This window comes from Bacillus rossius, chromosome 3 (assembly GCF_032445375.1).
Source record: "Bacillus rossius redtenbacheri isolate Brsri chromosome 3, Brsri_v3, whole genome shotgun sequence".
In the NCBI taxonomy this organism is placed as follows: Eukaryota; Metazoa; Arthropoda; class Insecta; order Phasmatodea; family Bacillidae; genus Bacillus; species Bacillus rossius.
The window spans coordinates 46,759,200-46,785,824 of record NC_086332.1 but is presented as its reverse complement, the minus strand read 5'-3'; the positions used below and the strand labels follow the sequence as shown (position 1 = coordinate 46,785,824).

The following is a 26,625-nucleotide window of genomic DNA, read 5'->3' as shown; positions in this document are numbered from 1 at the left end:
CCACGCAGGGGCACATACATCCACGACCCCCAAACTCACGACTAGAACCGAGCTAGTCTGGCGCCCACCCGGACAATACGTAGCAAGAACCGCCTTTTCCCACTAGGAGCCACACCGGGACTCGAGCCCGAGACCCCGGACGACGGCAAGTTATTGTGTTATAAATTGTAATTATGCACTTTCACATATTTATGTCCAACTGTAGTGGTGTTGCCGGAGGGTGTCATCCCACTTCTTGGTGTGCAGCAGACAGGAGTTGGACTTGAGCTTTAGTACTACCCAGGGCAATAAGAATTTAATGTTTCCTTGCTCCAAAGCTGCAGATACAATAAAATAAAAATTGGTTAGAATCATACATAAAATTATATCATAAGTTATTAAAATACACATTTTATTAATAATTATCTACTAGGCATGTTAGCAATCGACATTATGGACATGAATTCTATATATTCCCTCTTATGTTGTTTCACCTAATAGTTTTCTTGCCGTTTAGTAACCCCAGCACCTTTTATTTAAAAAGGAAACTCTTCATTATATGTCCTATGAATATAGGGAAAAAAAGGTGATTTGGTTTCTCTGGAGCGAAGGGTTTTGGGTTCGAGTCCCGGGTAAGGCATGGGTGTTAATTTACATACAGAAGATTTGATTGCTACGATATCATAAAGATGCGAATAAGGACACATTATCCTATGGCCGTGGGCTTCAGGCTGTAGGCCACTCTCAAATATATATATATAAAAAAAAATTGTTTCCCTGGTACTCTGATATTTATGTGCTCTATCTATGCTACTACTTCTGTGGAAGTTACTACTTCTGTGGAAGTAGTGAAAGGTGTATTAGAAATTTTTTCTTTAATTTAATATTTATTTTCAATATTAAAATTAGTCTGGTGATGTGATATAAAATTATTAGTGACAGTTACTATTCACAGAGTTTTACTAAAGGAAGAGTAGTAGTTATAAATTGAATGTTTAGAATGTTAAAATGAATTGCCCATCTGTGTATTTTGTGGTTTAAAATGAAATATCTAGGAAATTAAAAATGTTTTGTGCGATTGTAAAAAATAAAATGACCGTTAGTAGCTGTGCAGTGTGTTTGTAATGAGTATTTAAAGATTTTCTTTTATAAAGTTTTAAAACATTTGCCTTATGTAAAGGTTATTGCACTTAGAGAAGAGAGTAGAGAAGTATTCTCTGTTTCAGTAAAATTCTGCATAATGTTCAGAATTGACGATTGAATGAAACAAACTTTTTGGCGTTTATGAAGTAAGTTGATTGCATTTATGATTTAGCAATAATTTGTAGTATAAAGTTAATTTATAGGTTTTTACACAATGCAAATAAGCACAGGTGCCTAGTTACTGTGGACATAGATATAACATTTCTTGTTAATTATGGTGGTTTTAGCTCTTGAGAAATTACCATTTTATACGTTACATTAGGTAGCCTGTGCATTGATGCGGCTGTTGCTATGTTGTAACTTATTAGTGTAGCTCAGACTTTTCCACGAGAGATTGGCCTGATTCGTGTCACCACCCTATGTTTACTAGCTGTGGCTGTTTTATAAAAGACAGTGATGTTTATTGTCATTTTGTTATGACCGGGGCCCAGACTGTTGTAATTGTATTTAATTCGGGTGGAAAACAGCCTTCGTCCTGTCCTTAATGGACGGATATTAAACATCCTTATCTTTTATAAAACAGCTGTGGTTATGCTATATGAATTCCTAAGGATCTCTGGAGAACCACAGGATCAAGTTGCAGCTAGAATCATCTAAACAGCAGGGCAGTGACAAAAATCAGGCCAATTTGTTGTGGAAAACGGTAAATGTGTAGTGTACGGATTATCGTCAAAAATTTTTTAAAAATCTGAATTAACTTTTATTATATGCTCTTTTACGTCCTCTTTTCATTACAGCATGCGGAGATAAGAAATTCCAATTACTTTTGGAGACATCGCCGTTCTTATTTGGCAATACAAGACCTATGTAATCATTCGACCGTCAAATTTTTTTTTTTTTTGCAGTGTGTGCGTGAATGCCTAAATAACAGAAATTTTCCATTAGGTAAGGTTAGTTGCATTATAAATACTTCAAAATAAACGGAAATTAAAAATAATATGAATTAATTTTACTTGTTGTATAGTTTTAAGTATTTATAATGTAACTGACCTGACCTAACAAAATGGGACAAAGGTAGATTAGGTCAGGTCAGCTACATTATAAATACTTTGAAACTGAACGGACATTAAAAATAATAAAATTAATTTTAATGGTTGTTTAGTTTTAAAGTATTTATATTGTAGCTGACCTAACCTAACAAACCGGAACAAAGGATTAACAGTAGGAACGAACGTAATTTGGTTTTACGTGCAACAATATCCAAATAAATAAATCATAAAAATTTGAAACGTTAAAAACTCACGGTTCATTTGAATATTGGGCTATCACGAACTATCTCGTGACAACATTATCCAATAAAAAAAAAAGATAATCTTAAACAAAAAACAATGATAAATGCCATGTGAATGTACAGGTATAGTGATTAAAATTTAAAAATTTGATATCTCCAAAAGTAATTGGAATATCTTTTCTCCGCAGGCTGTAATGAAAAGAGGACGTAAAAGAGCATATAATGAAAGTTATTTCAGATTTTTAAAAAATTTTTTGACGATAATCCGTACACTACATACTTACCGAAAACAGTCTCGGCTATGCTAATAAAGCACAACATATATTTGTCACTATAGCAAGCACAGGCAAACAACAAAACAGTTTGTTATATGTAAACCAGAAGTGAAAAAAGAAAGCACTCATCTATATAGGTGGCGGGTGCATTTTCTACGCCGTGAGCAGAAAATGATGTAGATATTCACTTTGGTTTGGAAACTTTCAAGGTAACATGAATTCCGCGAGGTACCTAACATAATGAGGAATTCATGAACCATACCGTGGTACATTCTGCCTCATTTCACGCTAAACTCTTTCTATTATTTGGGTGTTCACCCCTGTGTCTTGATCAACAAAATTCATAATGTGATTCACCTGATCTTGAACATAATCATGCTCTGAAAGACATTCATAACTCATAAGCACGCCAACAGTTGCTAATAATTGTAGTTTCAAGCAAAATTAATTCTTCAATCACTCGCAGGAGATTTCTGCTATAACGCATCTCATCCCTAGATTGTAGTGTGCATTTAAATGTGCATTTTCTTTCTGTTTCCAATGCAAAATTTCTGCCATTAGCGCTGACCTTGTCTGTGTGCTTTGTGGCCAGTTATACACCAGAGAGCAAAATTATTTTAGAAACAGTATTATAATGCAATAAAAATTTATGTAATTGTATCTGAAATATTGTATTTTATAAAGTAAAATTTATAATGAGAACATTTTCCTGTTTTATTTCATTAAGAGACTGAAATGAATATATTCATTTTATTTTAAGGAGTCATAATTAAAAGATGCCATCTTGGTTTCAGTTGGTTTTTGTCACCAATATTTTTATGACATTTAAAATTAGATTTTTTTTGTGCCTCCTTTGAGCATAATACATAATTTTATGGACTGCCTCCTTATTCATAAGTGATAGACTGCTACAAATTTTTTTCCTGTGAGATAATAATAATTGGTGCTTAGCTTTAATTATTTTTTGTCATAATGACAACAGCTGTGAGAATACTGTCAATATACACTCATTTATAGTCTTTAAAAAAATGAACAATTAGTAAAATTACAAAAAAAAATTAATATAATTTAAGATGGTACATACAAAATAAGATTATTAATGTTAAGCGAAATTGTTATAGTCTGGTAGCTGTGGTTGCCATTTACACTGTACTGCAATCTAACCCTGAGACAGGCTATAGTGCGATCTTTAACAGGAACGAGAAAAATGTTATTAGCTGTTATTAGCCATCAAAAATGCACTGCCCCTGGACTTGACCCTCATTATATTTACGTTACCTCATCTATTTCTACAACCACCCTGACCACTTAATTTACGGACGGACTGATTCATACTCCTCTCGATCAACACCCCTTGACAGAAGGACGGCCAGTCTGTGATGGCTGGAGTGCTAACATAACATTGTCTGGAAATGTAATGGGGTGCTTGGAAAATTTCTCATTTTAAACAAATACCTCATAACAATTATTGTTTAATTTAAAAGATTAATTTTGGAAAACCATGTGCTGTTTGTGAAAGATTTTTTGAAATTACATTTTACCCTTTTGTCTTGCAGACACAAATACTAGTCACCCGTTAACAATGAAACCATACACTCTCCTTGGTCAACTCAATAACCACCCCACATTTGTCGCACTTAAACTCACAAGAAAAAAACCCATGATTTACTAAAAATTCAAACAAAAAATTCTAATAATCCACTTAATGCCAAAATTCAAAAACGTCAAACATCCACTGCATAGCAAATTTGTAAACTTCAGATGAGCTCCCTGAAACACCAGTCATACGCACTGCATAAAAAGATAATGGTGAGAATCCAATGAAACCCTTACGAACGACTCACATTTTCAGTTCACAGCGTAATAATGCTTAAACAAAGCAACCAAAACAGCTAATGAATTACATCCCCTAATTCAATTTGACAATTTTAAATCTATTGTAATTGTTTGTCACAACGTGTATCAAAATAGTGCTTTAAATGCAAACATCACAAATCAAACATATGTCGCAACACTCTCTTAGATAATGATTGTGAAAACATCTCAGGTAGTAAAACAAAAATTTAAGTTGCTCTACTTCAGAATTTCCTACATGGCTTGTGTAAATACATCTGGTAATATATGATTGTAGTAATTCAAATAAAATTTTCTATAGTTAATTTTTATGTATAATATGTACTGTGTTGTGTTACTGAAATTATAATGTTGATTGTGTCTGGATTGTTTTAAGTTGTGTATACTTGTAGGTACACCCAAATATATAATATAGGCAAACTTAACTGGAACCGAAAGTAAGTCTGAATACAATCAATATTATAGAATAAACACACACAAAGTAGAATACACGTATTGCAGCAGTGCTCACCATAGTATGCATAGTAGATTGGAAGCTGCTATGTTGAAAACTGTGGCTGCGTTAGCACTCCAAGAGCAAGCCCACTGAGCACAAGTCAGCCAGCAGCTGTGTTCATATAGTAGATACCTAGTAAACAGCATTACTTTGAAGGGGTTTTAATCCAACATTTTATAATTGGGCACACGGTTGGCTGATTTAAGCCACAATGGTTTAAACCAATTGGTTTTGATAAAAATAACCAAATTGTTTTTCTTAAATAATGAATTTTTAAATAAAATATAATTTTTTTAATGAGAGGTCTAATTCCACTCTAATAACATCAAAAAATTGCTCATTAATGTATCTTGTGATTTACAGTGATTTTAATTTGTAAAGCATACCCAGCTAACTAAAAAAATAAAAAAAATATTAGATAGTTAAATTTCTATTCTGTGTGAAGTCTGACGATACTGTAAATCCCCATTCTGCGTGAAACACCCATTCTATGGAGAATCCTCTTCCTGTGGGGAAATATCCTTTCTGTGGTTAAATCCCAGTCAGATTTGCAGATATGCTGGACTTCCGTTTTTTGATTTATAACTTTTCTGGTTCAACATGAGTGGCAGAAAGCGGAATATCGAATGTCTTTAATTTGAACATGCCGTGAACCAAAATAACCAACATAATAAAAAAATAAAGTTATTAATAAAACCTTGTTTTTTTCCCGGCCCTCGTTTGGTAGCACATTATGTAATCTGGCACAAATCAAGACACATTGAGATTTTTCCGAGTGGATTCCGGCTGTTGACCTTGGTAGCCCCAAGTGGTGGCATTACTGTGCTGCCAGTGTTCTTAGTATGTTCAGAGTTCATCATTCCTGTCAGTATTTTTTTGGAATCAGGTTTTTCTTTTATGAAACATATGTTAAGACTTAAAATCAAGCTCACATATGTACCTATATTTTGTTAAAAAATATAACACAGCTAGGTCTGGAAAAAGAGAAATGATTTTTCAATTTGTATAGCTGTCGCTTGGGGATGATGACATATGAGGAAAGCAAGACCTGGGGGCAGGGAGGATGTTAGTGAGATATCAATGGTATTATTAGAAGACCATGTTTAAAGTTGTGCATTTAGAGATCACTTTAAGTGTTTTTCAATGTATTTATAAATATTATCCATTATTTATGATACACAAAATATTTATTCATCATTTTAATTATCAATGACTATGTTTAGTTTTTGTTGATTAGCTAACCATCTGTGGCTTCGCTTAGACAAATTTCAGGACAGTGTAAAACTGACACATTAAATTGTCAGGTCTATGTAAGGTTTCATTCATCACAAAACTATTCAGGACTGGAATGATATTGGAATGTATTTTGTCAACCATATTTTTACAGTTACAGCTGATATTTTGGCTTAAATGCAAGTCATTTATGACATTTCTTTCAAAATTGTTTTAACATTTTATTTTTAAGAGCATGTATTTCTCTTAGTAATCATTTTAGAGGAATAGTTGTAAATATGTTCTTTTCATATTTCCTCTTTAGGAATTACATTGTGTATAAATATATAATATTGTTCACTTTAAGTTTTAAATATAGTTCAAAAGTTAATTATTTTGCTTACAAATATATATATATATATATATATATATATATATACTATATATATATATATCTTTAGTAAAAAAAAGTTGTGGTAGTATAATAATTACAGTAGGCATCAAATATCATACACACCTTTTGAGATTGGGTATGGCATTCATGAGAATTTAACTGCCCTTTTAAATTTTCTAAATTGTGCTTATAATTAATTATTAGTGGGAATTTTCTTTTATTCTTAACAAACCTTAACTCTATGCTCCTCACACACTACACACACTGGCTGAAGCAAAATTGATGAACATATTTTCCTCCTAACCCCCTTTGTCATGTGAGCTCATTGTCCATAAATCTTCGCCACAGGCCTCTGTCTATTTTTGAAACTGACTGCAGGGTAGACTAAGGCACAAAGAATAGCACTTATTATTACATAAACACCGCTGATGCACTCAACACTTGAAAACCTTGGGGTTTCTGGCATGTTGGTTTTAATGACCTCTCATATACACCTAGTGAAAAGGATGGTGCATTGGGCTGAAAGGACATGGTCAATTCCAAATTATAAATTTCTATGGGGGTTAATCATTACATCATTTTTAAAAAATATTACTTATTTGAACAGTGATGGTTGTTTAAAAGAGGTGAAAATAATGTAAGTTTTGATAGCAACTACTGTGAGTGGCTTGCAGGCTGCTTACAAGTGTTGTTGTTGCAGGGAGAGTTTGTAAATGATGGAAAACAATGCTGCGGTGGAGAGCAGAACTGCGGGACTCAAGAAGTCGTGGTCGGAGCTGAAGAATGTGGTGTGCGAGCTGCGTCGCCGGCTGTCGGGGCTGTCGACCATGGTGCCCGGCTCGGTGACGTTCCGGGCGCTGGCGGACGGCCGCACGCGCGTCTACTTCCTGAGCACGCCCGCCAACGGCTGGGAGACGACGCTGCTGTACGCGGACGTGGCCGGAGGCGGGCGGGCGGCGGCCGGCGGCCGGCTCGCGTGGCAGCCCTGCATCGAGGCCAACTTCCAGGGCGTGACGGGCGCGGGTCGCTTCTCACGGGAGGAGCAGCTCTTGTGGGAGCGCAAGCGGCTGGCTACGTGGGGCATCACCTCGTACGAGCTGCACCACGGGTCGGGCAAGCTGGTGTTCCCGGCCGCCAGCAGCCTCTTCCAGTGCCTGGACACCGGCTTCTCCGTGAGTGGTGCATGCCGCTTGAGCAGGGTGTCTACAGGTCATCAGAGTCGTGGGAAAGTTACGAAACTGAAGGACTGGTCATGAAAGTCCAGAAATAAACATCATTAATGCTGGGAATCATGAATCTTAAATTTTCCAGGAGCCTTTAGTAACTTGCATTTTGTTTTTTTGATGCCTCACTTAAGTTTATAGTCGCACATTAAATATAATTTAGGAGACTCCCTTTAATCATGTGGACATTTCTCTAAAAATGTTTTAGCTTTCCAACTTAAAAAATGGCATGTTCCTGCGTTTAGTAGATATATTTTGTATTATGCAAAAGCGTATAAGTCAAGTTGTTTTTCAGGTGAGATTTTTTTTATATTTGACATTACATTATAAACCATATTGTATACAGTGCATTTTGAAACTAAATTTCTAAATATATATGACAGAACTTAAGTTTCAATTCATGTTTTAATATAAAATATATGACATTTTTGCCATTTTGTGTATGTGTGTATGTATATATATACAATGCACATTTTTAGTATTGATCATTTTTTTTTTTTTTTTCAGAATGGCCCATTATTTCCAGCAGAGCTTAGGATGAATTCCAGTGGGGCAAAACTGAATCCCCAGATTTGCCCTTCGAATCCTGATCTCATAGCTTACGTCTGTAACAACGACATATGGGTGACACATACGCTAACAGGTTGGTGCGTTAGCTCTGAAAGTTGACAGTAGAGTTAATAATACCTTGAGCAAAGTATAGTATGTTGTGGACTGGGTAAAACTGTGTTTCTTAAATTTGTGCCCTGCCCTGAAAGTTCCAGCTGGGAAGCATAGAATGAAGGCTGAGTAGGTTTCTCTTGTGATATTCATTCTATTGCTACTCAGTACAGTCACCTTATTGCAGGCTTAGTTATGGCATATAACTTGTCTGACAGACACCCCTGGGTGCCGTTGTTATGATAGGGCTGATCTTCTTCAATCAAGTATGGTAGATTCCTGAATGTGCAGCATGAAGCAAATTGTATAACAACAATGTAGCCTCATGACTCTTGGCATTTTGAGGACGTAATAAAAATGTGCTGAGATCATGAAACCTTAAACCTCTGTAATTGGTCTGTCGAAACTGAAACGTATCCTGGATCCCAGTTTTGGCTGTCAGCCTTCCTCCGTTCTACCCTGTCTCCACTCTGTTGCATCCAGAAAGGTTGGGCTATGTTATGTGGCATGAATTAATTATTCAGCATTTTTTTGGTGATATTTGTAAACACTTAAAAACATTTTTTTCCAGGCATATCGCTAAGGGTCACATTTGCACATAAAGGATTAGAAAATTTAGTAGATGACCCTTTAAGTGCTGGAATTCCGTCATACGTAATGCAGGAAGAGTTTAGTCGTTACCAGGGTTACTGGTGGCAGCCAAAATTTTCAGGTGAGACATTACACCTTGATTTGGTTCTAAATAAGAATGTTTGTTGATTCTATGGTTTTTATGAAGTGATGGGTCAGTTTGATTCTTCCATAACACTAATTATTACACCAAAAATGTTATTCTAAGAGTTATAATGCTGATTGAAATACAGTAGAACCCTGTTATAATGTTTTTCAAGGGAGCACAAGAAAAAAATATAAGCAGGAAAACGTTATAAGCAGGAAATCTCAATTTAGCACTTAACAATGTTTAAGCTTTGTACCAATGGATTCACCAAGCTATGTAAACAACTTTAATGTTAAAACCAAAGATAGTATACTTGATACATGAGTTTTCTGAAACAAGCCAACAATTTTTCAACTTCGTCTTGTTCCCTGGTTAATTTTTGTTTGTCTTTACAGATACACTGCCACATTTTTTGTAAAATTGTCTCACAATTCATGATGACAACATTAAGAGTAAGAACGTCTACTCCTTCGCCACCTGAAAATGTTTAATTTTGGAATTCTTATGTATGAATGAAAAAAAAAAAATTATTTGTAAGCAATAGTAAACACTTTTAGTTATGCCCTTGCTCAATGGTCGGCAACTTAAATATCGTAGGACTATGTACGTGCATCTGAATACCCACTGGAATGGCACGGAAGAGAAGAGTTGACTAAGGGTGCCAATTGACACATAACTATGAACATTGTGTACCTTCAGTATATTGCATAAAATTGTATTTTAACAAACTTCATGTATTGTATGGCAGTGATTGTAAACATAAACATACATAAAGGAAACTTTTTATTGTAAGTGTTGGAATAATTTGGTTTTAAAACATTTTTTCCCCATTTATTGAATGTTAGAAAGCAAACATTATAAGCAGGAAATTACACTATTTATGAACGTTATATGCAGGAAATAAATACATTGTCCTTATGGAGGAAATATTGGGACTTTAAAAATATGACATTATAAGCAGGAAAACATTATATGCAGGACCATTATAACAGGGTTCTACTGTATTAGCTGAACTGAAGATTTTAACTTTTTAATTTTATTTTGCCTTTCTTTCCTCCAAAAGTTTTATCATGAGTTTTTTTAAATATTTATAATGTTTTAATTTATATTCATTCAGTAATGACAGCTTACAGTTTTCACGTATTTGAATTAAATCTCTGTTTAATCAGCTACATATGCACCCTTCATGCAGTGGAAACTTGTTATAAAGTATGTACCTCAGTTTATAGGATTTATCACTTTAAAATATAAATTTTTCATATTCCCACAAGATATGTCACTTTTATAAACTGTTAATAATAAAGATATATTTTTTATTTAGCACTAAAACTGACTTGAGTAAGTTTTTGGACATACGCCATTGCTAAGAACTTTTTCTGTTGAAGAAAAACTAATAAATAAAATAAATAAAAATACCCAAAAAAGACAAAAAAACACACAAATTGTTTGCTTAATTTTGTGTGTTTTTGGTCTTTTTTGGGTATTTTTTTAAATTTTATTTATTAGTTTTTCTTCAACAGAAAAAGTTCTTAGCAATGGCGTATGTCCAAAAACTTACATCAAGTCATGCACTCCCATTGCACAAATCTTTTAAAGATAACAGCACTAAAACTGCAGGTTTTTCCAACAATATAGTAATGAGATTGCAATGTATTGTATTCAGATTTTAAATACACTTTAAAAACAATTGAAACTTGTTAAGTTCACAATTTGAGTAAGTAAAATAAAGGGATTAACCCATTACAGATTTTCTAGTACAGTAAGTTTTTCACTTGCATTTTGTGGGTCCAATTTCAGATGGCGTTTATAGGATATTATACGAAGAAGTAGATGAGAGCGATGTTCGAATATTCTGTTTCCCAACTTCAAACTCAAATTTTGGAGAAGTGGAAGAATTTAGGTGAGGATGAATTCACATGTTATTTAATAGTATTACTGTTCATAAAAAAAACTTTTGCATTCGTTTTTTTTTTTGTGGTGTGTGGGAAGTAACTGATGGAGGGAGAGTGGTGTTTGGCAGGTTCCCACGAGCAGGAACTCCCAACGCCAAGTCTAATCTGAAGTTGGTGCAGTTCAGGTTAAATGAGAGCTTGCAGATAACAGATCTGATCACCCTGGAGCTGCAGTACCCACTTTCCGTCATGTTTCCTTGGATGGAGTACCTTGTGCGTGTTGGCTGGACTCCGAACGCTGAATTGTAAGCATCTTTTAAAGTCATGTGAGGTATTAATAGGCCTTACTCTTCAGTCTTTTTTTTTTAATCTGCCAAATTTATAAACATTCAAAGTAAAAAGGTTGTATTACTCTTAAGCAATCCCTGAAATATCTTCCAGTTACTTTTTACAAAATAAAAATATCAACATGAAAATATTAAGGTTGTTGCATTTTAAGATTTGTCACAGAAATTCATATTTTGCAAGAAGATCCTCTTGCATTATGTTTGATTACAAAATACTATTGATTAAACTATTAACACTTCTTGATTCTGTTTCAGTTAAATGTTTGACTCTGAATTCTGAAAGTACTTTTTAATGCATAATCTAAATACTTTCTAAATTTTGGGCATACTTAACAACATGCATTTTTCTGTACATTTGCATCATAACATCATGACACAAATGTAATATAGCAAGTAAATAAGTAAATAAATAAAAATAAAATTAATAAAATTAATATTTTTAACATGTAATTTATGCAGATTCATTAAATTATTAATATGCAATATTTAAATTTAAACTTAAATTTGTCTCATAACACGTGTGCTTGAAGTGCAATATTGTGGTATGTACTTCAGTTTTTTTTTGTATGTTAAAATGCAGAAAGCAAATTTTGATTGTTATTAGTCTCATATTTATTTATTTGTTTATTGTCTATTGGTGGCGAAGTTTAGCTGAAACAGTGAAGTTTTTTTTATACTCAACCGCATTAAAAGATTCTCTGGCATTACCATTATATAATGAAAATAAAAATAAACCATAGTTAAATAAAATATACTTGATGCAATAGGTAAAATGATTTTTTAAAAAAACTTGAATATAACTAAATTTTCAAAGATTAAAGCTAAACCATAAACTAATCCATATGTAACTCAAAATTAAAAATTTGCATACACCTGCTGGAATGTAATTAATGGTTAAAGTTTTTTTTTGCCAATATAAGGTAATGTGAGATCTGTTACATTATCAGTTAATAATATCACTCACAGATTCATGCTGTAGGTGAGCCACGAAGTGATCATGCTGGGGTGTTCTAAAGATGCTTCTTCAGTATGTGCTTAAAGGTAGCTAGGTCATTATATTGCCATGTTGTCTGATGCAGTCTGTTCCAAAGCCTGCTACTGGTGGCTGCAAAAGATCTCAATAAACATTTGGATGTATATATGTATGTGGATTGCTAGTCTAGTTACTTGTGGGTCATGTTTCATGGCTATGGTAGTTGTGTAGGTAATTTAAATTGGCCTACAGATAGCGTAGCGAGCTGATCCCGACAGAAATAACTGATGAAAAAAATGACTGATTTTGGAGAGATGGCTCCTAAGACCAGCACAATCTATTTATATCCTTTGGACAGTTTACAAATGTTCAAGCTAGTATTTTGTTATATGTAGCTGTGTGGTTTGGTACAATATTAAGTTATAAAATGTATTTTGATGAGTTGTATTCTGAATTAAAGTTCAATATTATTTTCTTTTAGGCAAAATATGTTTTTACATAAGTGACTTATGAGATCTTGGCTCTTATACATTCCTTTAGAATAATTTATTTTCCTACTATAACACAGAGATTTATGTTAAAAAATACCACCAACTTATAAATTAAATCTTCGCTTATAAGATTGTGAAAATGAATTTTTATGAGAGTAATTTTTCCTTCTTTTACTTTTAAGATTTTCTAATGTATGTTTTGTGTATGCTTTTTGTATATACAACACTACATTTTTTTAAATATTTCAACCTAGTGAAAGGTTTTTTATAAATAATACTTAACAGAATTTAATTACTACTTACTATTACAAGTGATATGGAGCAATGGTATGACAATATTCACTAACCGAGAAATATCTGATTTCATGTTCCTGACTGGCCATCTTCATTATTATTTTCGAAAGGTTTATGAATTCACACCAAGTAAATGCTGGGATAGTTCTATTCAGTGAAAGGTCTTTACTTTGGCACGTTTTTGACCATGGCTGGACCATCAAACGTCGGTATAGTTGATGGGATTACCAATTTTGAAAATGTGAAATATATGTAATGCGCTAAAAATCAGGAAATGCTATACTTAAATAACGACAGTAATGATAGACTCGAAGTGAACTAAAAATGCTGGCGACAAAATATTCTACATGGCGGTCAAGGTCAATAGCTGAAATCTCCCCGAAAAAATTCAGAACACAAGCGGCTCGCTAGTGCTGGGTTTAAAGGATAAATTCCTATCGGAAGTCGTAATGCTCCAAGTTGTTATACTTATTACACAATGAACGCCGTATTAAGGACCTTTCACTGTACTATAGTTCGTGGCCAGTTCCTCCAATATCCCTGAATTGTGTTGTTCCATGTTCCCATCTCTAAAGACCTTGCTGCAGGCGAGGCGTAGATCTGAGTAAAGGAAACGCAGGCTTACTGCGGAGAGAATAAAGTGCTTGTGAGTGGCGCCCGCTAAACCACGTGTGGTTCGCCAGCGTGTGGGTGCAGCTGCTGGACCGACGGCAGCAGAGGCTGGAGCTGGTGCTCCTCTCCGTGGACAACTTCATGGAGCCACCGCCCAACACCTACAGCCTGGACCACAGCGCCGACCCGCCCGCACCAGCCGTCCACGTCATCCAGGTCATCAACACGCAGCACTCCGACGTGTGGATCAATGTACGTGCGGCTCGTCCGCGTTTATCCCCGCTCTTTCGAAACCCAAGTGCCCGTAACTGCACACGTAGCTCAATGCAATCACAGCCTGTCATGTCTACAACAGATCAGAGAAGGTAGTTCCACAACTTTAGGCTTGATTTCAAATGTCGAGTTTGTTTCATTTTCTTGTCATTACGTACTATTAATTAAGGCGGTTAGAAGCAAAGGGATGCAAGTGACAAAATAATAATAGTGAGTCAATGAGGTTAAAAGTTAGGACCAACTGTAAAATTCCTTGAAAATTTTTTAAAATTATTTACATTATGAATTATGTGTATTGGAAGCTAATTATTCTATAATAATGTATCCGGAGCAATATTTTGTGGTCAGTGATGTTTTTTTTTAATACTTTGTTAGCACTTACACCCTTCTGTCACCAAATGTGTCATCCTTTTGACTGTCAATAAGGTCAGGTTTAGGATAAAGTACAACTAGTCAACTCCCGATAATCCAGTGGCGGATTAACCGGCAGCTATTTGGAAAACATATTTTTTTTAAATTTGTTGAAACAATTTTTTTATGGTTTTGGATTATCTGCGATTATTCATTAGTAGAGCCAAGATTTTACGGTTTTATTTTTTGGGAAATTTCGTCCTAAAGATTTTGAGATTTCGTCTTTATCGTCATAAAAATTCAAATTTCTTTTGTATTGTCTTTATGATTTATTTCGAAGATTTAAGGACAGTGATATTAAATGTAATTATAATCCCTTATTTTAATATTTACAATTTTTGCTTAAAGTTAGTTAAAACATTGTTCAAAGTAAATAAATACTAACGGTGTAGATTGTGTATAAAAGCAAGTATAAAAACACGATAAACATAACTTAGGACATAATTTTGACTTTGTTCTTCTCATATTTGGTAAAGGCACATTTATATATAGGTGGCAGTATTTTATATTGGTTATCATTATTCACAAATCATGAGAAAGCGACCATAGTTAAAAGTTCTGCATTCTCAGGCAAAAGAGATCTTCTCCGGTCACTGACAATTACAGAATATTTAGAAAATGACCTTTCAGTGTCAACATTTGATGTTGGTATCCACATTAATTTTAGTGCAGCTGCAGCAAATTCAGGAAAGTCACATTTTAGTTGACACATGAGGTTCACTATGTCTACATTGTCTGTGTGTGGTTTTTGTAGTTCAATGTTTACAAGCTTTTGAAGGGACATATAACCTGCTGCCACTGCAGTTCTTGGCACATTTTGTAGGAACGGTAGAGAATCAACCATTTTGGAGAAGTTTTTGCCTTCTATACTCACATTCCCAATATTTTTGGGGTTGAGCAGGGCATCAATATCACGAAAAAGTGCATGAGAAGGATCACTTGAGACCAAATCATGTAGCTTTAGTAAGCTAAGCTGTGATGTCTGTTTGAACAGTTCTTTCAAGGCTGCAGACTGAACACTTTTCATTTTGCTCAGTAACTTTTCAACACTCTCTGGAAAAATTCCTTTTGTTAGAACTTCCAATGAAATTTGAAGCTTCTGAAGCTTTGAATAGAGGAGGTGGGCAGTTGGGTAGGAGGATCCCTCCAAGAAGTTTATTGTGTCAACAAAGCAGGCACAATTTTCAGTGACAAACACACACTGAGCTTCCAGGGCTTGTATCTCAGTTTCTTGCAGTCCCTTTATGAATTTCACACCAGCATTATTTTCTTCACTCAGTTGTTCGAAGAAGCTAACAATGTTATGCAGGTGGTCAGCCAGGTAGAAAACAGCATGAAACCACGTGTTCCATCGTGTCACAATGGGCAGTGGAAACATCTTCGCATTATCTTCTCCATTCTTGTCCCTCAAAAAGTTGAGGTAAGCATGCCGTCTCTTTCGTGTGTTCAAAAAAGCATTTTTTACCTTGATCACAAACAGGTTTAAATCCTCCAAACTGTTCTGCCAGATCTGCCCTACCAGATTGATTTTATGTGCCCAGCACTGCACGTGGTACACATGTTCACCAAATATACCTTTCAAAGTGCTTGCAGATCTGGTCATATATCTAGCACCGTCAGTTACATATGCAACTATGTTTTCTTCTTTGATTTCATACTTGGTGCATATGTCAATCACAGCTTTCGAGCAGCTGACAGCATTTGCAGCTTCAAGTACACATGATGCTCCAAGTAAAATGCTATGTTCTGCCCCTGGTTGCAATATCTGGAAAAGAATATTGAACACACAGTTATTTGCTTTATCTGTGGTTTCATCTGCCATAATTACAACTTTCTGGTCTGCCACTTTTTCTCTGATCTCTGCCTCTTTCTTTTCCCTTAAAAGAGGAATATATTTTTTTCTTACCCAGTCTGCACTAGGTATATCACCAGCACCACCGACATGTTTTGCTAGCCATTCCCTAAGTTTGCAGCTGTCCAGTTTCTCAACAGGAATTCCAGCAGCAATAAATGCTTCAACTGTTTCCAGTACAAATTCATCTTTTTGTTGCTTGGCTCGTTTTAGCACTGGCTCTGCCTCATAAATTGAAAGCTGCCGTTTTGAAGTTTGTTGCCTTTGCTTCCCATTTTTGTGTCTCTCGGACTGAGTGTGTTTGTTTAGTGTATCTTTCCTTTCAAACTCTAAACGACAGTCGCAAAATTTACACATCAGTATTTTACCGTCACTCACATAAAACCCTTCTTTTGAAAATTCTGCTGCACGTGCAGCCACTGTTGGTTTATTTTTAGGCATTTTTTTTGTTTGTTACACGATGTTGCTACATCTTCCTAAAACAGGAACACAGAGAAAAAAATCCACGAAAACTTAACGAAATGTTGTAAAATGTAATGAAAATATAACTCTAAATCTAAATTTCAGCACGGCAAAAGTATAGTCACGGACGTTGTAAACCACTTTTTTTTTTTACAAAAATAATGTTTAATGCAATCGTGCCAATACACGAAACATTAATATTTTTTTTTCTCTTTACACTGGCGATGCGCTGCACGTCATAAAGATTTTAAAGCTTCGGGTGCTGCAGTACATTTACTTAGTCAAAAAACGACAAATTTTTTCCCAGCTTTTAAATTACGTTATGAAACGCACGCGGAAAATTATTACGCTCAATACAATTGTATTTGCGCTTTGTGTGTTGGCTAACGGTGTCTGTTCACAATCTTCGCATAATGGCGGCACTGTTTTTCTAACGTGCGTATATAACCAAATATTTTCAATGTTTGATATAACCTAAAACTAGGAAGATTATTATCCGTGAAAAAACTATGAAATATTAAAATCTTCTGTTATATTTGTATATTGGAGAAGTGTGTTTGAAACGCCTACAAAGACAATTGATCCAAGAAACGTCGTAAACAAAAATTTGGCATCTAACGATGTTATTGTAATGCATTTCGTGTTTATATGGTACGTATTCTATTTTTCGCGTTTCGGTGGTGTTAACTCTCAATATCGTTTTATTTCGCGTTATTTCGCTTGTGCGAAAAAATCGTGGCCCTATTCATTAGCATGGATACTCAAAAGTCTACTGTATTTCATTCAATTTTTATGTCCAATATTCTATTATTAATGAAATAAACAATATGTATCATACAATGTTCATATTGAAAGTAACATTATAGCACATTTACTCAGAACCGATAACAGCTCAAAAACAACAGTCCAAGAACGACAATATTATTCTCACTGCCCAATTATTGTTATTTAAATAGTTTGTTTATCCCAAACACAATAAATTATCATTTACACAAATGGATAAGACAATGAAACATTTTTTTCCAAAACATTATTATTAGTTTACATACAAAAAAGTCTCCTTTGCTTTCCTCCTCAGAAAACATTAATCTGACTCCCACATATCATCCTCAGAAGACACCACTTCATTAGCAGGTGCTGGCATGGTGTTCTACTTCCTGTAGATTTGCTGTGCAAGCAGAAGCTGATTTTTTTTTTTATTTGTGGTTGAGATTTGTGTAGAATGGATGGTAAATTGGGGGCACAAATGGAAGTAACTGCTGCAGATTCTGATATTTCTCTGTTGTTATGGCAGGTGGTGAAGAAAAGAGTTCAGTCAATTGTATTCCTGAGCTTGGGCGCCCTGGTTTTGCTCGTCTTAAATCAATGGAATCGAACTCCATGTCTTCGTTGAGGGTGGATTTATAAAACATCTTGTATGGACTATCTTTTTCAAAATGAAGCCACTGAAATGTGCGAATACCCGTGAATTTGTTGTTGTGGTAGGACTATCTTTTGCCAGCTGTTTAGCATCACTCTTTGCTAACCTTGCTTTTTCTGCCCTACGCAAATGAAGTTCCTTGTTAAGTATGCTGCTGTTAACTATGTCAGGATCCACACTATGTGTAATCTTACTGTCAAGTACATCTCATGTAGAACACGTCTTTGTGTGAATATGTTTGAAACTAAGATTAAAGTTTGTGTTAAAAATATGTCTGTACAGACTCTCTTTAAAAGGGATATTTACATGATTTTCTTTGCAAAACTCTGAATAAAGACCATATATTTTTCGAATGTTCAAACTACCAGAAAGATATCTTGTCTGGGGATTTTTGCTTCTAGAATAATGACTTGTGTACCTAGGGAAGGATTCAATATGTTGCTTATCCATTTGTTCATCATTCACGTGTATTTTATTTGCCGGAGTATGTTTTCCCCTCCTATCTGTCTGAGGGACACCAGTACTTGTTCTGCGTTTCAGTACATTATCGTACCTTTTTTGGCTTATATCCATTGTTTTAAGGAAAAACAATTTACAAATCCTTTTACCTTTTAGTTTGAGAACTTCAGTTACACGTTTGTGGGATACTGCCCTACTAGACACTCGTTTTGGCTTACTCATCTCCATACATCCACTAATGAATGATGTTTGCAGATCCCATGACCCTAGAGCCCAAAAGTCTTTAAATATTTCGTTCCTATCAGCATCAGAAAAACATTTACATTCGTACCTACACATGTGCTCAAATGGTTTGACAGATTTTCCTTTCTTGTAGACACCAGGGTTGGGAAAAAAACAGTTTTTTTTTTTAAAAAATCAAAAAACATGTTTTTTATTGTTTTAAACTTTTTTTTTGTTTTAAACCATTTGTCATGTTTTAAAGAGTTTTTTTTATGTTTAAATTTTGTTTTGTTTTTAATATTAATTTTAAACAAAACCTCCACCATATGTTTTGCACATATTGTTTCAGCAGAAGTCCCATCAGGTGTAAGGTATATTGCTACACATTTTTGAATATGGAATTCCCTGACTTTGCCCGGTTTTCCCTGACTTTAGCAACCCTGATTGAGAGGGGAATTTGGTAATTGTAATGCAGGGAATTTTTTTGTCCATATTGTTGACAGTTGAACAGTCTGGTTTGTTTGTATTTGTATTTGTTTATGTGCCAGTTAGTGCATGACTTAACTAGTAGTGAGTGATACATTTTATTACTTCATAGTGTCAAAAAGTGTGAAAATAAAAGAAAGTAGTATATTGACATAGAGTGTAATAATGAGTTAAACTGGTAGAAGAAAGGATCCAATATGGCAACATTTTATTGAAACAAGAAGTACTGTTAAAACTATGAGTGCAAAATGTAAGTTGTGTAAAGAAGACATGGTTGGACTAGTTGCTAGAATGAAACAACATATTGAAACAAAATGTAGACCTACCCACAGAAACAGTGCCCTGGAAAATAACACCAACTTAATGAGACAAGAAGAAGAAGAAGAAATGGACCTTTGTATTTTGCCCACCAGTACCAGTAGTACTAATGAGCAGTTCCCCGCAAGCTCTCTTTCATGCTTCCATCAACCTGGACCATCTCAGGCTCAGCTCGGTAAGAAAGTTTTTTAATTATAGTTTACGTAAGAATTGTATAGGTTATGTGTAGTATGAAAATTAAGTGTTGATTTCCTCATAAACAGTTTTACTTTTTTTTTTTTGCTGTTTATGGTCATACTATCACTTAACACTTTAAAGTTTTCATAGCAATGAAAGTTACCAAAGCCAGCTACTATCGAGGTTTAATAATATTATTAATTAAAAACAATCCAAATTGAGGTCATGTTGAGTTGCAGTGGAATTTTATGAGAGAAAATTAATTTTTAAAAACATTTTAATGTACCATACTACCATAGCCAAATTATTAAAAAAAAATTGTTTTCAAAAATACACATTACATTTAGTCTTGTGTGTCACAGTGTCGGACTGTGATCAGTGATACAGATGTGAGAGTTTTGTCAGAGCACAACATTTTCATATAGTAAATGAACAGGATATCATGTACACTAATAAGTATTTTAAACTTTTTTTTAATGTAGGCTACGTTATAAATTAAATGTTGCCTAGGCAATTTTGAGTAGGTGTAGCATAAAATTAAAAAATGACAGTTTTTATTAGTAAAAAAATTTAATCCCAACTGGGCAGGCACATATTAGCTGCTTGTTTTGTTCAAGGACATGTTACAATCAAAATAACAGTAACCATACAAGTGACAGTAAAGTGATAAATCATTATACAAATTGAAATTGCTACAATCCCAAATAACAGCAACCTTAAAAATAATAATGTATGTCACATGCTAGCCAACTTAAACAAACAAAAGTTGGTCCATGAGAAAACTGATTGGATATGGAACAAGAACTATGCCATGTTGATTTGTAGCAAGTTATTTTTTATGGCTATGCACATTGGTATCAACATTGTCCCTAACCCTTCACAGTATTCTGACAATTCATTTGTGTGTGTAATGCTGTGCCTCTTGAGTAAAGTTGAATATTTGCCCCCACTGTAAACCACTCCTGCTCCCACTCTCTACCCTTGTTGATAGGGTACGAAAAGCGAAAACTACAACAATGGGGTACTTTTTGTTTGTTACAGATAGAGAGAGAACATCAACACTTGGTTGCAAAAGTTTTATTTTATCAAGTTTAGAAAGTAATCTGTCTTTCTCGACAGTAAGTAGTGAAGAGGATTCAACTGAAGGATCTCGGGCTTCTTCCTCTTCACATGTACCACATGGATCTACTACCTTGTTGGATAGGTTTACCATACGCACCACAGTAAACGTTAAAGAACAACTAGATTTGCAAATAGCTCGCTTCATATTCGGTACAAACTCAGTATTCAGGCATGTCGAACATCCCGAGTTTGTAAAAATGGTTCAACTTCTTCGCCCTGGCTACAAACCCCCTAACCGAAGGCAAGTTTCAAATGAACTTCTAGATGAAATTTACTCTGAGAAATGGATGGAGGTGAAGAAAAAACTATCCAGAAAATCTGTGTGCATGGCTCTGGATGGTTGGAGCAATGTGCACAATAATCAATTGTGTGTGTGTCCGTGAGTGATGTGCTGGACCAATGCACTCATCTAACTGAAACCATTGACACTGAAGATAACAGTCATACTTATGAGTACCTGTTACAGATAGCAGAAAAATCAATTAAAAACTGTCAACAGTATGGCAGCAGAGTTCGAAGTTTCGTTACTGATAATGCTGCCAACATGGCGAAAATGAGGGAGGAGCTGGCAAGAAAAGACATAGGAGATGTTATAACGTACGGTTGCTCAGCTCATCTCCTCAATTTACTAGCACATGACTTGCAAGTAGACAGCATTATGGAACATGTTAAGCAAATAGCAAAGTATTTCAGAAACACCCACTTTGCAGCTGCTAAGTACAAACTGGCTGGTGGAACAGCTCTCGCTCTCCCTACGGATGTTCGCTGGAATTCTTCAGCTGATTGCATAGAGTCTTATTTGAACAATTGGCACATCATTGCCAAAGTCTGCTCTGAAAATCGAAGTGCCATCGGACCAAACATAAGTGCGAAAGTGAGTAATATTGGATTGAAACAAAATGCACAAGACTACCTTAAAAAACTCAAAACTCTTTCAGTCTTTTAGATAAGGTGCAACGTGATGATTGCACCATTGGTGAAGCAGTTGAAGTTTGGCTTGATCTACAGGATGTTTTCAAAAATGATAATGATTGTGAGTCCAATGAACTAAATTGCTTTATGAAGCGATTTAACTTAGCTGTGACTGATGCCCATCTCCTAGCTAACCTCATAGATCACGTTTTCGAGGGGAGAGATTGAGCGAGGAGCAACTTCACTCTGCAATGGAGTATGCTTTAACATACCACCCAGATGCCATGCCGGATATTATTAAGTACAAGGCAAAATGTTCACCTTTCAAGGAGTACTTATTCAGTCCTGTAACACTAAAAGAGATTAAACCTCTAGTATGGTGGATGGCTTTGGAGAAAAGTACTCATCATGCAACTCTGAACCTGGCACATCAGTTACACAGTGCAGTGGCTTCGTCAGCTGGTATTGAATGTCTTTTCTCCACATTCGGGTTTGTGCATAGTACTGTAAGGAACCGGCTAGGAACAGGGAAGGCTGCCAAACTTGTAACTGTTTTCTGTGCACTTAACTAACAAAAACAAATTTTAATTAGATTTGATGAACTTAGTGGAACTGTGACCCTAAAAGGTATGACTGGTTTGACACCAAGCAGTGCTGGTATTTTATGTTTACGTGAGGAATGTGTTTCACTTCAAAACTTCTCATCCTAGTCTTGATATTTATCACAATTGGTGACTTACAATGAGACAGTGATGCTTGTGATGAAAATGTCAATATGCAGTTTTCGTTTTCGTAAGAAATAAAACTTGTTTTAAAATACATATAAAAAAACATGTTTAGAACAGAATGTTTTATACATTGTGTTTTAAACTTGTTTTATTCAGAGTGTATTGTTTTAAACAATTTTGAACATATTGTTTTAAACATTTTGTTTTAAACGTGCCAATGCTGGTAGACACCATTTTTTCCAAAATACCCTTTCCCTTATAATGGTTCGTTACATACAAAAATAAACAGATGTTGAACGCCGATTGTAATTTTGTTGTTTTTATTTTTTCATACTTGGATGCATAGACAAATCGAACCCAATGTTTCATTCACTCGTTTCACACGTACATCTGCCCGTCGAAAACTGCTGGTAGCTCGCGCGAGGAAAATTAACGAAAAATTAGCGTCCTTCAGTAATCTTTGACTGCAAGTACACGAAATTAGTGCGGCCTTAAACATGACCGCACCCGGCGAAAACGAATTTCGCCTCGAGCCAAAATGCCTACGAAGGTGGCCGTAATTTCTAATTATGTCCGAACGAAATATAACAAATAATTAGGTTAATTTAAGAATAGGCCTGGCTCCGACCACCAACGTGAAATTATCTCTTCAAATGCTTCTACATCATCTGCGAGAAGCCACCGAACGCGACCTACTGGTGCAGCGATCGGCAGACGACTGGTGAAATCCTGCCACTGTCTCCTCCACGCAGGGAGTAGACGTCACATGACCTCACCGACCAATCACACGCACGCTTCATTCACGCTTACAAATACAAGCCAATCAGAGAACAAATTACAATACATGAAAAACCCTGTACACGCAGAACTCGGGGCTTCCTCTGATCTGTCTCTTTTCAATTTCACATCGAAATCGGGGACTCCCATTCTCGTTCTCTCTCCCACACTGTGAGACAGCAGTTATCACACAGTTCCCACGCAGTGGGGGAATTACCGTCTTTATCTCAGTTGGCGGGGAAGCACTGTTTCTTTCTCACTTACACTTACAGGCCTCTCATGCCTCTCTCTTTAACCATCACACCAGACACAGTCCCTTGTTCTAGAATCATTCCACACGTTAATTAAAATTAAGAACAGCAATCATAATACAAATTACTTTACAAAATTAAACTTATTTAGAAAAAACCTGAAAAAGTAGGCCTAAACAGGCAAAAATCTAGTACAGCGGCTCATTTGTGATTAATTACATAAAACATACTAATGATTTAAAATATCTGTTAAAATACAAAATACCTTTTTAAAACACGTAGTACGAGCAAATAACATATATTAATATTCATAAGGTCTGATTATACTGTTTCATAACATATACACCACTCAAAAAACATTGACTTATTAATACTTACATATACAGAAAAGAAGTTTAAAAGAAAATTATTTAATTAGGAGGGCAGGGTTCTGCAATGCTACACCCTGTGTTTCTGCATTTTTTCGCCGTATTCCTCTTCCATGCATTTGCTCGCCTTACTCTTTTCCTTGTTCTTTTCCTACTGTCTTCACCGCCATCAGTAGAATCAGATTCTTCATTTGGTTGAAAGTCATCCTCATCATTATCAGCGTCCAAATCTGCATACAGGAAAATACACATCTTTACAATCTGAATATGTGCACAAAAATTTATACCTATACTTAGATTGGTATTGTAACTTACATTTTATGCTATGGTCACAACCTCAAAAGTAAAGGTCTAATTCCTGGCACACAAAATATTATGCGGTATTTTTATTGATACATTTAAAATGCAAAATGCCAGTCACTAGCTAAAAATAATATAATAAACAAAATATAGTAGTACATATACAGAATATGATGTTCCAGTACCAACTATATTACTATCTATATAAATTGTATGTATTGGAACTAAGAAACACCAAGCTTGTGTGTATTAGCATTTTGTTTACAGTAATTTTATAGCCATATAACCAATAATCCAACATGGCGTTGAATGTTTCCCCATTTCATTTACTAAACTCATTACAAAACTGTTTAATAATTAATTTCTTCCTATAGCTAAGGTTATGTGGAAAACAAACATTATTAATATTATCATCCTACCTCCAGAATTTGTACTTTCACTATCTACTTATTCTTGATCTCCATTCTTGTTATGTTCTTCATCTTCTTCCATCCTTGTATTACTTTATATTTCAGATGCAAACAAAAATTTATCCACCAATGTACACTCACTGTAAACACCTAATCAAATTATAAAAAACTGTTTGGAGCCAAAGAGGTGTATGTGCACTTGTATCCCTTTGCCACCACAGAGAAATCACATCTTGCTAAGTAGTACATCCTTGACTAGAAGGCAGCATCAGTCAGCCCGCACACCTTTATCCCTTTGCCACCAAATAAATTGGATATTATACTACAATGTGATGCACTTATGTCCAAATATTTGATTTTGTCACTTATACCCCTTTGCTTCTAATCGCCTCAATTAAGGGCAGTTCCCATAAATCTATCTAACTCTTATGCATGTGTTGTTTTGTCACAAAATTTTCCACCATTTTCTTACCAAAACTTCACACAAGTGATTGTAATTATGAACACGTGTGTGAATTTTCACAGGTATTTGGTAACAGTTAGTGGGTGAAACATGATATGAAAGAGAGCTATAATCATTATTGAGTGATAGTAATGACAGGAAAACAAAATAATCAACATGGCATGAGAGTCAACCTTTACATTGTACTGGTAGTGGCGGCGACGAAAGCAGGTGTGTTTTGTTTCGTTAATGAACCATTAGAGTAAAACAATATGACAGTTTCATGTAATTTATGTACGCACACAATTCATTAGACCCAAGTCAATGTGGAATTTGCCATCTGGTGGAGGGATACAGAATGCATATTTTATGTAAGACTTAAAAAAAAAAGTAACAATTTATAAGCACCGGTTTGCTCATTTGCGAATGTCGCCACAGTTTGTTCGGGGTAGAGCGATTTCAGATCCCTCTTTAAAAATTTTTGTTTATTCAGCAAGATCTTCAGAATCATATACAAAACATTTTGTGCTAATTTGTTGTAAACTGTAACATGTGCATCTGCCTGGTTTTTTTTATTACAGTATCTATGGTTGTAGGTAAGGATGGTTTTCTAAAGTTGATTATAAGCAGAACTAGACCAATAAAGACTTTCGATTATGTTATTGGCATATTGATATTTGAGATATTCTGATTTCAGACATTGTCAACAGATATGATAATTTGTATTTTAGCAGATTTAAGTTTTTTGATTTACTCTACTAGTCACTTTTTGGCAGTAGAAGGTAGAAATGGGGGAAAAATAACTTTTGTTATTATCAGCAGCAACACAGATATGGGCTTCCCAATGTTTATCTGCCTTATCTTATAACATATTAGTATGAAGCTAACTTCATCAGGCTTTTAATATCAGTATCTTTAAAAGATACTGATATTAAAAGTCTGTATTACCTTACAGGTATGGGGAACAGTATTCGGAATGATACTACTTACTGATTTGCCTCCATGAAGAATAGGTTTTAATTAACCATTCAGGTAGTAAAATTAACCCTATAGAAGTCATTGCACTCATGCCATCCCTTGGTTATCCACTGATCATTGCTGTTCCTGAAAAAAATAATTAACATGTGTGTAGTGTTATGATAGAGATTAAAATTGTTATGAGCCAAAATGTATGCCCATAAGCTTAACACTGGTACTTAATCTGTAATCTTAGAGGTTATGTAATCAGGACTTGTGTGTTCAGATCCAACCCAAAATTATTAAGATTCTTATTCACTTGGAAATCAAAATGGAAGTACGTAACTTTAAGAGTGTTATTCCGGTGGTAGTGCCTTGGATCGCTGGGTAAGAGTATAATATTGTAAAATTAAAAGCATTTAGT

The 26,625-nt window shown here is 34.9% G+C and overlaps 1 protein-coding gene across 1 annotated transcript in view; it reads left to right on the top strand.

Annotated features, from left to right (window-relative positions):
- Positions 1-806: 806 nt before the first annotated feature.
- Positions 807-26,625, top strand: part of LOC134530609 (dipeptidyl peptidase 9) — a 68,425-nt gene continuing 42,606 nt past the window's right edge. The window contains exons 1-7 of the mRNA XM_063365601.1: positions 807-1,268; positions 7,345-7,816; positions 8,375-8,510; positions 9,099-9,239; positions 11,043-11,145; positions 11,266-11,442; positions 13,926-14,106. Coding sequence (XP_063221671.1) covers positions 7,358-7,816; positions 8,375-8,510; positions 9,099-9,239; positions 11,043-11,145; positions 11,266-11,442; positions 13,926-14,106 — 1,197 coding nt within the window. The 5' untranslated portion in view covers positions 807-1,268; positions 7,345-7,357. The remainder of the gene's footprint in view (positions 1,269-7,344; positions 7,817-8,374; positions 8,511-9,098; positions 9,240-11,042; positions 11,146-11,265; positions 11,443-13,925; positions 14,107-26,625) is intronic.